At 35.8% G+C, this 14,559-nt stretch overlaps 2 protein-coding genes across 4 annotated transcripts; one reads left to right on the plus strand and one right to left on the minus strand.

Moving 5' to 3' along the window:
- The first annotated feature begins 2,853 nt into the window (after window positions 1-2,853).
- Window positions 2,854-7,293, plus strand: LOC108202539 (uncharacterized). 3 transcript variants are annotated; one of them, XR_001803143.2, is made up of 5 exons: window positions 2,854-3,736; window positions 3,848-5,261; window positions 5,443-5,962; window positions 6,073-6,902; window positions 6,983-7,293. XR_001803143.2 is itself a non-coding variant. In XM_064084275.1 (5 exons), exons 2-4 carry the CDS (start codon window positions 4,760-4,762, stop codon window positions 6,836-6,838), a joined length of 1,788 nt encoding a protein of 595 aa, XP_063940345.1. In that variant the 5' UTR covers window positions 2,854-3,736; window positions 3,848-4,759; the 3' UTR covers window positions 6,839-6,860; window positions 6,986-7,293. The 3 variants fall into 3 exon arrangements, 2 of the variants coding, with proteins under 2 accessions (XP_063940345.1, XP_017226478.1); XM_064084275.1 differs by having other exon boundaries at window positions 6,073-6,860; window positions 6,986-7,293; XM_017370989.2 differs by having other exon boundaries at window positions 6,073-7,293.
- Window positions 7,294-10,204: 2,911 nt separating this feature from the next.
- Window positions 10,205-13,306, minus strand: LOC108202538 (putative pentatricopeptide repeat-containing protein At1g12700, mitochondrial). Its single transcript, XM_017370987.2, has 2 exons — window positions 11,400-13,306; window positions 10,205-10,683 (listed from the first exon to the last, which is right to left on the minus strand). Exon 1 carries the CDS (start codon window positions 13,224-13,226, stop codon window positions 11,400-11,402), a length of 1,827 nt encoding a protein of 608 aa, XP_017226476.1. The 5' UTR covers window positions 13,227-13,306; the 3' UTR covers window positions 10,205-10,683.
- Window positions 13,307-14,559: the final 1,253 nt, after the last annotated feature.

Raw genomic sequence — 14,559 nt, forward strand, 5'->3', positions numbered from 1 at the left:
TATGTTTTTGAGTTATGTCACGTTTCTATAGACCTACTTCTGTTTTTTTTTAACATGTCGTGACAATTCGTTCTCAGCAAGTCTGTCACTCGAAAAGTATCATGTCATCCGTTCTTGTGATGAAAAACCCTACTTTTCATTGAGTTCATATGTTCTTGTTCAGTTTCAACTTGTTGCGAGACCTTTTTTGAAGATATATGCTCAAGCCCTCTATGGTTTGTATATTGAAAAATAAATAGAAACTTAATTAAAATAAAATTATCAAGGAATGCTCTAAATACCAGCCTATACTCCATTCTGCTCAGAAGAGGAAATGTTGAAAGATTTTTTGTTAAAAAAAGATACACTGAAAGATCGATATGATAAAGCGGTGAAGAAAGAGGATCAGGCTAAGTTCTGTAGAGAGCTTCAAGAAATGTCTATAGTCTTGAAATTCATGATGCAGACTGTTAAAGTAGATGCTGAAATCATAAGAGTGAAGGAACGTATGGCACACGTGAAGTTGAACAAACTAGCCTTAACAGAAGCAATCGATTATCTCATTCGTCCCCGTTTGATGAAGACGATGGAGAAATTGCTAGTTATGTTATAAAGTTGGCCGTGATGATATGTGAAGCTGCGAGATTTACAGATATCACAGAGCATGTTGCAAGCAATTACCACATAAAAACCCACGAGGACACTGCTTCTTTGTCTGCAGAATGTATTGCTTGAGAAACTACCAAATAGTCTTACATAATAGTCTGCAATATCTTTTATATCTAACACTTAGCCTTTAAATCAGCAATCCCTTTGCTCATCGACTCCTGTCATCGAGGATTAAGATGAGATTAATTTGCCTCCACAATCTGCATATAATAAAGAGAAAGTGGATAAATGAATCTGTAGGCTTGAATATGTTATACAGTGATTGTATGAAGCACTGATGTTATATATCCTATAGTTCTGATTCATGGTTGTCCACACACACTGCGTTTTTGTTGAGATGAATTTAGAATTAATTCATTGAGATGGCTCTGACATCTCGACCACATTTTGGTTAAAATATCATAGTTATCCTTCAGCAAAGAATTTAATCCCATAACAGACATCATCAATCATCATTTACATAGCAGACATCCCTGACTAACAAAATAATTTAATTCCCACCACTTTATATTACTTTTCTTATTTTTGGGGGGGGGGGGGGGGGGTGCCTAAACAAAGATCATCTTAATTTTAATAATCAACGCTTCATTTACTTTTTTCCTGGCAATCAGCTTACAGTCCTAATGGGAATCACCATGGTGTGTCTTTCTGCTTCAAAAGGGAAAAGGAAAGCAATGACTATTCTTATGTTTGAAATAAAAATGTAATAGGATTCGTACACTTTTACATACCTTAAACAATTTCTTATTATTTTGCAGACTTGCAGGTTTATGATCTAGAAAGACTTGTAAAAACTACAAAATGTGCTGATTTAATGAAGAGGAACACTGCATCTTTCTTGACTTCTTTTCTAATATGGACAATACGCGCTCTCCTTCCACTGTTGTTTCACCTGATACAGATAAACCGCATATTCTAGACCTTAACAAAGCCGACGGTGAAGAGTACCATAAGTTCATCAAAAGCATTATCGATGAATTTAAGACACAAGAAGAAAGTCAGAAACTTCGTGGCAAGGATAAGCCACGAGAATCTGAAACACTTAAAGAAATCAATGACCATATCAAATTATGTTTTGATCTAGAAACATTGGTTGTTGAAGTGATCGATGACAAGCCTGGTGAAGATTCTCCTGCACAAACCCCATTTGAAGATGACATCCTTCCTCGTCGGAAGTTTTTCCAAGTAATGTTAACTAATAACCATCGCGATTTGCAGATTTTGATACAAAGAAGTAGTATGTACTTAGCCGGGTACAAGGGGAAATATAGAGATGATAAGGCGAAGATAGATGACAATGTTGAATGCTGGATTATTCTAAGCGGAGGGTGCTGTGATGCAGCTGTTAAGTTTGTTGAGGAATTTCTAACTCCGAATAAGTAATATACATTCTTGGTTCAGGTCTGATTTTGCCTCCTATGTTTTATTTGGAGTTTGTGTTTTTTTGCAGATGAGCCAAGAATAGTAAAATTGGGTTCATCATATTTTAAATTTTTTAGCCCATTTGATTCGGAGTTTGGAAGGAAGAAGCAACGGGCACTGGCCACAAACCTGTACAAAAAATTGACACGTAGAATGGAACAGTTGATAAATAGAGAGGAGAAAACAGACTACGTTGTTCAAATACTGCAGAAAATGAAAAAGAAGATGGAAGAAGATATGAAAGCGAAAATGGAAACGTATCCTTTTGACGAAGTGGAACTACTCGAGGGAAGGAATCCTTTTGACGAAGTGGAACTACTTGAGGAAAGGAATTCTTTTGACGAAGTGGAACTACTCGAGGAAAGGAATCCTTTTGACGAAGTTGAACTACTTGAGGAAAGGAATCCTTCTGACGAAGTGGAACTGCTTGATCAGGAGTTGAAAAGAGCGAACCACTTGTTAAATTGGCTGGACAAAAATAGGTATTCTTTGGAGGCGAGTGAACCTGCGAATGCTGAAGCTAAGGGTGATGAAGGGGCCGAACGGTTTAAAAAATATTGGCGAGAGAGATTTGAAAAGCTGAATAAGATATCAGACAGGGATGCCATGAAAAAGCTTATAAAAATGCTGAAAGTAAAACAAAAGTTTTTTCTCACCCAAGGACAGAACGGAACAGATGCCGTAAAACAACAAAGGCAAGTTCACATATTTCATTTTGAAAGAACTAAATATTACTGCAGAATCACACATGAGGTGATAATTATTTTTTTACTAACATATGCAAATAATCTTTTTAGGGACTTCAATCAATCGCTCATTCCATGGGAAACGGAGATCCGAGAGGCAGTCAAAATCTTAAGTTCCTTGGGTTATGAAATAATAATAGAAACGAAAACCGGAGAGAAAAACAAAGATATGCTAAAAAGGAAGGAGAAAGAGAAAGAAAAGCTGAAAGTGGAAGGGAAAACAGAGGAAGAGCTGATAGAGGATCTCCCCGAAAAGATTAAGTTTATAAAATTACTTGAAAAAGCAATTCCCCAGGAAGATAAATCTTCTGGAGAGATGAAAAAGTTTCTTAGGGAAGACTTGGAAGAGGAATGTGGTCAGCTGCTGCAAAAGAATGGAATTTTTGACGAGCTGAAATTAAAAACCGACGACTTAGATAGGGGCATCATAAATTTATATAGTGAAGATCTGTATGAGTTCTATGAAGAGCTGAAAAAAATAGCCACAACCTTGGACAAGCTGATGAGGTATTTTAGAACTGGTGCCAGCTACAGTGTAGAGAACGAAAAGATTAGAGACTTTGAAGTGAACAGACAAGCCTTAATACGCGCATTTAAGCATCTCACTCAGAACCCATTTAAGGATGATGAAGAAGATTTCGCTAAACATATTACACATTTAGTGGTCATGATATGTGAAGCTACGAGATTTATACCAATTGCAGAGCACATTGAGAAGTGTTACACAAGTACGTCAAACACTAAAATGAGTGAAAAAGACGTCGCTCTGATAAATATGTGGAGTGATTTATCAGGCATAATCACACGCGGGTGGACTTACAAGGGTGAAAGAGATTCGGGGATGGTAGCATTTGTGAACTCAGTTGCAGTCATCAAAGCTACGAATTCATTGGAAGAGTGAATGGAGCAAAAAACATACAGTAAGATGAATGCACAATTTTTCTCCACGGCAATACTCTAAATTTCTTAGGTTTATTTATAGTATCTTTATTGCTCAATTTTCTGGTGCTGATTGGGTGTATTTGATGCAGGAGACGAGAAAGCCCGTGTCATTTCACAAAACTATTTCGTCCACAGACCATCGTCTCTTCTTCTATGGTGTGCTGCCTTTCAGTATTCTCTTTTAAGCAGGTACGCTGTTAGCGACTCTATGGACTACTTGTCTGGAAAGCAAAGTTGGCATTCAGAAGAATCTCGTACTACTTTCAATTTAATGTGAAATAAGATTGTGTTCTGAGTTAATTTGTGCATGTCTTTGTTTGGGATTGTGACTTCTGCCGTGTCTTTGTTTGGGATTGGATTATAGTTGTCTATTTTGATTGAATTTCCGTATTTTGTTTGTTTAGCTCATGCAGCAAATCATTGTTGTTTCCATTTTATGTTGTTGCTGTTTCTCAAGACTCTGTGTGGATTGTGCAAATGAGCATTAGCCTCAGACTCTAAAATTAAGACACCCCGACTATACGTACGTGTTTGACTTAACTTATAAGTAGTGAACCCTATTATAATTAACAGTCTAGAATAACCCGACTACATGTGCGTGTTTGAGTTAGCTTATCAATAGAACATAAGTTAAAAATTTTACTTCACCTTAGAAACTACTTAAAAGTGGAATCAAAGATTAGCAAACTTGAATATTTGGTACCATCTCTTTTGCTTGTGTCAACAGAAATAGATAATGCGACGAAGCAGTGAACCAAAACAAGTTGCCATTATCTTTTTTCATTTGTTTATGTTTGTTGAAGCCTTGGTTTCTGCCGGCTCCGGTTTGTTTAATAAGCCACAAGGCCAAAACTTCACAATCACCTTTTGTATATTAAATATCAACTGGCATTCTTTAGATTAGTATATTAGTAGTTGGAGACTTGCAGTTGTTGAATCCGGAAAGACCTGTAATAAAAAACTATCTTCCGTCACTACATTGCTAACATCTTCGAGCTTATATGACATCTACCTCTCAGCCCACTGCGGCTTCATCTGAACCGCTTACTCTAGACCTTGATAGCGAACACAAAGCTGGGTACGAAGAGTTCATCGAAAGCTTAATTAAGGAATTTTGGGATTGTCCTGTAGCAAAATATCTTACAAGCCTTGATGAAGTGGGCTTTGATGAAGAGTTGAAACCGAAAATTGAAAAATGTTTCCCTCTAATGTTTGTTGGCACTGCTGCAAGCCTCGAAGGTGAGGCCACTGACATGAAAACAGTTTATCGAACCCATAGTCCAGCAGAGTTGAAGGATAAGAATTGGGTTTTCCAAGTAAGGTTAAAGCATGGGGGTCGCAATTTGGAGATTTTGATAAAGAAAAATAATCTCTACTTAGTCGCGTACAAGGGTAAATTCAATACAAAAAAAGATGGAACAGAGCAAGATGAAAACTGGATTGTTCTAGATGGGAAAAACCATAACGAAGTTGCTGAGTCTATCAGCAAGTTCCTGACACCAAGTAAGTCATGTCCAGTTTTGGTTCAGATTTGATTTTGTGTCGTGATTTTCATCGGGGCTTAAATGAGTTCCCAATAAAATGGATGGGTCAAGTGAGATATTTTGATGCAACGGGTGACCAGTTTGATATAAAGCCCGATTTTTATCTCTTTAATTTTGGATTTTTTGCTTTTGTATTGCAGACTCGCTAAAGAAGGTTACACTGGGTACATCATACACTGCATTGTTTGGCAAATCTGGTCCGTCATTTTATGATTCTGCGCGAGAGTCAGACTTGTATGAAAATTTGAAGAAGAAATTGGAAAAGTTTAAAGGACTAGCAGAGCGAGAAGAAGAGAGAAACATAAAATACGCCAAAACAAAATTGGGGGAAATAAAATCAAAAATTGAAAGACAGCAAGAAGAAAATAGTGAGGGGTCGGAACGATTAATGGGAGGTTATGAAAGTCTGGAGGAAAATGAAGATTTCAAGAGAGTGAACAGATTGTTGAATATGGTGCCAAAAGATATTACCCGTGAGCATGTAGAAGAACTTGAGGGTATTGCTAACGAAGCAGAACGAGATTTTTTGAATCATTTAAAAAAGCCGCAAGCGGATCATATCCCTGCAGGAAAGCTAATAGAAAAGCTGCAGAAAAAAAATGAAAATTATAATCAACAAGGTCAGGTGCCGAATGAAGCAGAGGCAAGCGAAAACCAGAGGTACTACTTTGAGTTTTGTTCTTAAATTGTGATGTACTCTCTCTGGTTTTTTTTTCAATTAAAATTTTGATTACTTTATTTTTCTGTAAATATTTTTGTACTTCATATAGGAACCCCTTCTCCAAAGAATGGCCGATTTTGTGGGGAAAGATGTTCAAGAAGAGAGTCGTCATCTTGGGTAGCTTGGCTGCTGGAAAAAAGGATACAATAGATTGGGCTAAGAGAACGGAAAAATATACTCTAGAAGACTGGAAAGAGGAACTTCAAGCCCTGATCAAGCTGACAAGAATGCTAAAGAAAAAATTTGGGATAGATGGAACACCAGAAACGAACCCCACTGATGACAAAATATGGGAAGTTTTTTTTTCAGAAAAAGCTAAACTGAAAAAACAATATGAAGCGGTGAACAAAGAGGATCAGGCTAAGTTCTATAAAGAGCTTAAAGAAATGTCTGATGTCTTAAAATACATGATGCAGAGTGTTAGAGCGGATGCTGAAATCATAGAAGTGAAGGATCGTTTGGCAAAAGTGAAGTTGAACAGACTAGCCTTCACAGAAGCAGTCGAGTATCTCACCAAGTCCTCATTTGGTGAGAACGAGGGAGAAACCGCGAGTCATATTATAAAGTTGGCCATAATGATATGTGAAGCTGCGAGATTTCCAGATATCAAGAAGCATGTTGCAAACAATTACCACAAAACAACCCATGAGGACACTGCTTCTTTATCTGAAGAATGTATTACTTCCGTGTATAGGTGGAGTCATCGATCGGCCTTGATGCAACGTGGGGGGGTGTACGCTGGTGAAATAATTTTGCTGGGAGAAGATCCGGCAGTCATCAAGGAAATGGATAAAAATAAAGTATCAAAAGAGTAATTGGAGCAACAACCAAACAGAAGTTGCAGTTGTGTATAATTGGTTTCATTAGTCTTTCTACACGGTGACACTCTTCATTTCTTGTGTATTTATTCGTTTCATCCTCCCTTGTACTTACAATGCTACTTGCTGTATCTGCTGCAGGAGGCGAGAAAGTCTGCGTCAGTCCAAAAAATATTCCTGTCTGCAGATCCTGGTCTGCTAGCGACACTATGGACTATGTGCCTGGAAAGCAAAGCTGGTATATGGAAGAATTTAGTACTAGTCGTTTTAATTCAGTGTGGAATGAGATTGTGTTCAGAGTTGATTCAATGTTGGGGATTGTGATTTGTGCATGCCTTTGTTTGTTTAGATCATGCAACAAATCGTTGTTGTTTTCATTTATTGTTTTTGCGGTTTTTAAAGACTGTGTGAATTGTGTACTCTTGCACTACAAAGACTGTGTGAATTGTGTACTCTTGTACTGCAAATTTATACTCCCTCGTACAAATGGTTGGGACACGGAGACCAAGAAATTGAGTAAAAAATGAGTAAAGTTAGATGAAAAGTAGGTATAGTGGTGGGACCTATTTATATTTAATACTCCCTCCGTCCCGGTAGATTATATACGTTTGGTTTGGACACGGAGACCAAGAAAAAGTGTAAAAAGTGAATAAATTGAGATGAAAAGTGAGTAAAGTGGTGGGACTCATTTATATTTAATGATAGATTTGAGATAGTGAGGGAGAATAGTGGGTGTAATAGTGTTTATATTATTATAGAATGGAGATAGTGGAAGAATGTAGTGGGTGTAGTAGTGTTTTATATTATAAAAAGTTACTATATTTGGAATGTATAGAAATGATGGGACGTTTCAAAAAGGAAACTGTATAGAAATGAGTGGGACGGAGGGAGTAATAGATTTGAGATAGTGGAGGAAAGTAGTGGGTGTAATAGTGTTTACATTATTATAGAATGGAGATACTGGAAGAAAATAGTTGGTGAAATGATGTTTTATATTATAAAAGTTTACTACTTTTGGAATGTATACAATTGATGAGACGTCCCAAAAACGAAACTGTATATAATTCATTGGAACGGAGGGAGTACTTCATGTCTTCATAGGGAACAGCTAAAACAAGTACTCAAATTTTATCCCAGACAGCTAAACAAAACTTGAAAACAAGAGGAATGCACGTTCAGCGGTGAAATTTTGAGCACATATCTGGCTTTCACAAACATGCTCATTTCTCTTTCGCCGCATATTATCTGGTATTACCCTATATGAATTTATAACGTCAGGATCACCGAATTTTATCAATTTATTGAAATTGTTAATTAATCCAAGTTAAATATATACTATCGACATTATATTGGGAACACAAATCTCTAGTTCATGTATTAGTTTATCGTGTGTTATCAACACATTATTTCAAAATATTGGGTATAACAATCATTAAAAAGCAAGATAAAAGCCTCAGCTACATCATATAAATTACATACAGTAATACTTTTATGGCAAAAAACACACTACTTTACTAATTGAGCTCCAATTTTCCACTATGGATAGTCTGTCCATGTCAGAATATCACTTATCAGCCCTTTTGGCTCCCCGTTTCTTGATGTCTCAAAAGTAAAATGGATGGATGTCATTTATGCTAATGACTAATGATATAAGATAGTTAAATATGCAGCTGCTGACGATTTGCAGCATCTGAAGTCCAGTACTATGCATCGTCTATTTTTACTTCTTTGTTTACATCATGCAGTGCATAGTTGATTTCAGGCACATAGCCAGCTTCCCTGATTAACATCACACAAGGCACAACATTTTGCGAGTCCAACTTAATCAGTGCCTCTGCAACCCTCTCAGCCAGCCAGTTCCACAACTCCATTGACTCTACATGCTGAAAGAACTGCTTTCCACACGGTTGCATCATATCCGACATCCATCTCATTCGGTAACTTCTCAGCCTCAAGTTTTAAGCTAAGATCTGCAGTAGTAAAAAGATGCTTTATCAGGACCTAAGTAAACCATTTACAATTCAGCATCAGACTCCATCCTGTTCATTGGAACAAGTAATAACATCAGTGCTACATACAATCACTGTATCACATATTTAATCCCTAAGGCTAAACAATTACCAATAACTTATCTCAATGGTATCATAATGACATTTATCTGCCCATCTAGCTGAGCTTATAACTTATAACTTAACATGAGTTACGACTTAACATGACTTAATGTGATAAGCTAAGATATCAAAATGTCTGTTTGAATAATTTTTACTTATTAATGACTTATTAGTTATTAAAAAATAATAATTATAATAATAATAAAAGCGATTTATGGGTAACTTATGTCTTAAGGGTAATTTTTATCAAAAAAAAGTTTTAAAAAATTAATTCACTGAAAAAAGTACCTCAAACTTCTGGTTATAAATCATTTTCTAGCTTTTTTTTTTTAACTTTAAGCCGATTTCTGGCTTGTTACACTGACAAACATGCTTAACACGTATTTATAATTTACATATCACTAAAATGGGTCCTATTCCCTGACAAACCGTTGTCAGGAATAGGTTATTTAATACACACATCCAGGGCCGTCAAATCTATATTTCAAGGGTCCAGATTAAAATTTTGTTTTTTTAGTATCCGCTATAATTTTCGGCAGATAGGAAAAGTTCCTATCCGCGGAAGTTTTCCGCCGATAGAAACTTTCCCTATCCGCGGAAGTTTTCCGCGGATAGAAACTTTCCCTATCCGCGGAAAATTTTCCTATCCGCGGAAAATTATAGCGAATACTAAAAAAACAAAGTTTCAATCCAGACCGTTGAAATACAGATCTGATGGTAAAGGAGCTGTGTGTTAGATAAAGCCTCCCTGACAATCAGTTGTCAGAGACCAAAACCCGACTAAAATATTACTAAATACAAAGAGAATAATTACTTTTTCTGAAAAAAATATGAGAGCGGGTAGGACATGCCAAACATGATAAGTACTATTTTCAGTCGCTCAAAATTTTCAAACACCCCAGCAATGACAATAACGATTTTAACAAAGGTCAATTTACATCGTAAGTTGCCATATTTAAAATATCAGATGTGGGAATATCTAGCAAACATACGCTAACTTCCATTCCAACTAGTGTGAGTAATTCTTTGCTTCCTCGTATAACTTTTTGACAAAATCAACTAGTCATTATGTTATGTGTTATGGCATTGGGTTTCAAATCCATCCATAAGTATAGTGTAGGTGAGTTTATATCTATTTACATCTTTAAAATTAATATTATGAGTGTTAAAATTTAATATTTATCTGGGTGGTTTTGTTGCTGCTCATACAAAACGCAAAAGATGGGATTAAATATTCAAGTTTGCTCTTGTCAATCGTTGTCAAAATCCGTCGTTGCTATGCTAATGTAATCTCAATTGTATGTAAAAATTGGCCAGTACAGCGACAATAAATTGGTCAAGTTTGATGATATTTTGAAGTTCGACGCTGAATTAGTGCAAAGCGACGATAAATCTGGATCGAACGAACAATAAGATTTGTGCAAAAGTCACTTGAAATGCTTATTACCATTCAAGGGGCCACTTGATGAAATCTGTTGAGTACATAGAGTTAGGTCTATGACCTATAGCTTTCAAATTTTACTGGCATAGGAGTAAAGACGACGAATTCATACTTTTCTGATCATTCTCCTGCACTTCTAGTAAGCAGTCCTCAATATCAAACAGGAAGCATAAATGAGGGACTAGGAGATGCACTTCAGTTATCCAGCATCTGACGTAGAGACCTTCAGAACTATTTGACTGATCTTCTCAAATCAAGAATGTGCTCAAGCTGTCTGCGTGATCATTTTTCTGCACAATATCAAACAGGAAGCATAACACATGAGGGACTATACAGATTAGGGAGAAAATATTGCGCAAGCGCAGCCATAAAAAGTTTCACCTAACAAACTGAAACTTAAGTTTGCACATTAAGTTATTAGAACCAGAGAAATATAAGATTTTTCAAAAAAGCCAGCTTTCTTTCCAAGACAAATAGCCTAATATCACCGTTTTGTCTCTGCCAAAGCCACATCGATGAAACAAGGAGAACATGAGAAGAACATAAACCACATAAAACTATATTCTTGTGAACACTCTATAACACAAATCTATGGAGGTTCGACGCAGACTCTCGCTTCCTAGCGTTCTATAACACATACACCACAATTTGGTTTTACGGCTTTTAGTAGAAAGCAGTAAAATAATGCAATTATATAAAACTAAAGTTATCTGATATATGCATTATAGAGGTAGTAAAGACTACAGAGGCTTCTTTCATTATTTTTAAATGTTGATTTCTTTTTCCGTATTATGGGAAGCGTAGAAATGCTAGCTTTCAATTCGGAATGATAACTTGAACATAGACTGTCTTTAATACATATAGAAGAGATAGTATTACAGTCTCTAATCCATTGTCTATTACCTCTAAACAAACTGATGGTACTCAGGAAAACATATTACTATAGCAGATAACTTAAAGAAGTTAGGAGATGATAAAACATAAAAATAAACCATAAATTTCAGACCTATTGCAAAAACCATTTGGCAAAAGCAAGAACAGCAGGGTCCTGTTCTTCGTGTTCTTTCTGTTCTTCTTTAGGTAATAGGTCTACTACCATGGATGTGGTAGATGCATCCACTGAGAAATTGTGAGCTTGCATGTTCTCAATCAGTACAACTGCTTCTTCGTATCGTTTATTCAAAAGGCTTCCACGGATGATCGTGTTGTAAGTCACATCGTCAGGCAAACAACCACTGGTTTCCATTTTAGAAAGTAATATCTTTGCTTCCTCAAATAACCCTCCTTGACATAGTCCTCTGATCATTATGTTGTGTGTTATGACATTAGGTTGCAAACCTCTCGAAGCAAGCTTATCAAAAATCTTTCTGGCCTCATTAAGTTTTCCGTTCTTGCAGAGACCATCGATGGCGATAGTATGTACTTGAATATCATGAACTGTATCTTTACATTCCATCATTCGAAACAAGGAAATTGCTTCATCAATGTATCGGTTCTTAAAAAGGCCATCCAACAGAATTCGACATGTTACAATATCTGGTTTATTACCTTGTTTTAGCATTTCATGAAAAAGGTTGTGCACCTCAGCATGTCTACCCATCTGAAACAAACCATGTATGATGGTGTTGTAGGTTTCAACATCGGGTTGTAAACCTTCAACAGGCATTTGTCTGAGGAGATTGATAGCTTCGTCTAGTTCGTGCCTCTTACAATAGCCATTTATCAGAATGGTATAGCTATAACAATCTGGCCATATCTCATTACTCCTCATGGTATTCAGCACCTCTAATGCCCTGTCCATTTTGCCTGTTAAACAAAATCCATCCATTAGCGTGTTGTAGGTGATTACATCAGGAGGTACACTTTTCTCGATCATAATTTCAATAACATCTTGAGCATCTTTTGTCCTCCCTTCTTTGCAGTGTGCATCAACCAATATATTATAGGTGTGCAAATCAGGAGGGATCTTCTGAACACCCATCTCAGTTAACAACGGCTCAATGTCCTCCCATCGGCTAGAGATGCAAAGACCTTGAAGTAATCTGTTATAGGTTATAACATTTGGTGATATGCCTTTGTGTGTCATTACAGACACAAGATCCAATGCATTATCGACTCGTCTTTCTTTGCACAGAGAATCAACAATAGAGTTATAAGTTATGGCATCGGGTTTACAACCTAACTTCTCCATCTTTCTTAACAACTTGAGAGCCATGGAGGTATTTGAAGTTTTGCAGAGACCATCAATGATGGTGTTATACATAGCTACATCAGGTTGAATATCTCGAAATCTGATAAGCTTCCTAAATAGATGCTCAGCCTCCAAAGGCCTGTCTTGAGACAGAAGGCCCTTGATGAGAGTGTTGTAGGTATAGACATCGGGCACCCAACCACTCTTGATGATTCCAGCAAGCAATGAAAAGGCATAATCAAGTGTATTCAAGTGACAACAGGAATGGATGGCAGTAGTAAAGGTAACAATATCAACAGGAATGTTCAACAGACGCATTTCTCTAAACATGGAGACGGCAACAGAGTATTCTTTCATCCGAACAAGGGCTGTTAAGAGTTGGGTGAACTTCATAACGGGAAGCAGAGGTTTTATTTGAAGCATTTTATCAAACACCTCAAGAGCATCGTCAAGTTTATTAAAACCAACCTTGGATTTCTCATAAAGTAACTGCTGAAGTTGCGGATGAGTGGTGGATGAAGATGGGATAAAGGGCCTTTTGGGTTCTGAATTAGTAGAGAAAAGAAGAAAATGAGAATGAAAAAGAGATGAACAAGTGTAACCATGAAATAGAGCTCCTCTCTTGACCAACATGGCAGCCATTGCTCAAGCGTCTTTCAGCTGCAATTCGTGTAAAATGAAAATCTTTCGGTTTGTGATCCCACTATTTGAGATGTAAAAATGATTAATAGATAATATGTAATATTTAAAAATAAAATATATTAATTCGTTTAAAAAATATCTCAAACTAACTTATGATTTTAAGTCGGTATTTGATTTATTTCTAACTTTAAGCCCACTCTGACTTACTACATAAATAAATATTTTTCGCTTAAAGTCGAAGGTTTTAATTCCAGACAAACATGTTCCGGAAGATTATTTATAACTTTTCGCATCTTGTTTATGTAAGAGGCGTTTGGCTTAACTTTTAAAAAAACTTATTATTTAAAGTAAATAAGAGGACTATGAGTGATATAAGTGAACCTGATTTACAAATTATTAAAAATATTTGAATAGTTTTACAGTCAATTGAGAGTTTGGTAATTTAAATTTATAAATTTAAAAAATTCAATCTATTTTTTTTTTTGAAAAAAAAAATCAATCTATTAAAATACAAGAAACTTTATTATTAAATAAAATTTATTACACATTAAAATTTTAAAAACATTATATTAAAAGACAAATCGTCTGAAAAGCTAAAATTTTTGCTCCGGGCTTCCAGCTTCAAATGCCTGAAAAAACACTTATGTTTCTTTTGTCAAATAGTACGCAAAAATAAGTAAAAGTAATTTAAAGTGATAAAGATGCTAGAAGCTCCCTTTTGAATGAATTTCCAACAACTTTATAGACGAGGATGATAAAATAATCCGATCTGACGGATACTTGATCCAAAAATTTGGATTTATTGAAATCGACTTTTTGGATATGGACTTGAATATTAGGTATATCAATCCAAAATTCGAAACCGATTCAAACCTGATCCAAACCCGAAATACGAAAAAAACCCGAATATATAATATTATAAATATATATTGTATAATTTAAACGGGTGATATTGTAAAAAAACAATTTATATGGTAAATATGTTAATTGGGTTTATTAATAAAATATTAGTTATACATATATAAAACAAACTCATATTGTGATATATAATGGATGAAGTTGGAATATTAAAATTAATATCAACTGGTGCTTCCTGTCGCGTGTTCGAGTTCGAGTGCTTATAATATTTATAATTATAAATATCTTTGAATTTCAGGTTTGGATTTCAGATTTCGGACATTCAATCCAAAAAAATTAGGTTCAGGCGTTAGTTTTCAGATATTTTTCGGTTCGGATCAAATTTAGATATGGATAAAAGTTACGAATTTGAATATGAATATCGTATCCGACTTGATCCGACCCGATTGCCATCGTATCTCTGAATGTTTAATCC

This window comes from Daucus carota, chromosome 9 (genome assembly GCF_001625215.2).
Source record: "Daucus carota subsp. sativus chromosome 9, DH1 v3.0, whole genome shotgun sequence".
Lineage (NCBI taxonomy): Eukaryota > Viridiplantae > Streptophyta > Magnoliopsida > Apiales > Apiaceae > Daucus > Daucus carota.

Excerpts from the sequence above, each read along its gene's own strand:
- LOC108202538 (XM_017370987.2), bottom strand. The coding sequence starts at position 13,226 with ATGGCTGCCATGTTGGTCAAGAGAGGAGCTCTATTTCATGGTTACACT.
- LOC108202539 (XM_017370989.2), top strand. The coding sequence starts at position 4,760 with ATGACATCTACCTCTCAGCCCACTGCGGCTTCATCTGAACCGCTTACT. Across the intron at positions 5,262-5,442 it reads CAGCAAGTTCCTGACACCAA|ACTCGCTAAAGAAGGTTACA; the intron begins GTAAGTCATGTC and ends TTTGTATTGCAG. Across the intron at positions 5,963-6,072 it reads GAGGCAAGCGAAAACCAGAG|GAACCCCTTCTCCAAAGAAT; the intron begins GTACTACTTTGA and ends TACTTCATATAG.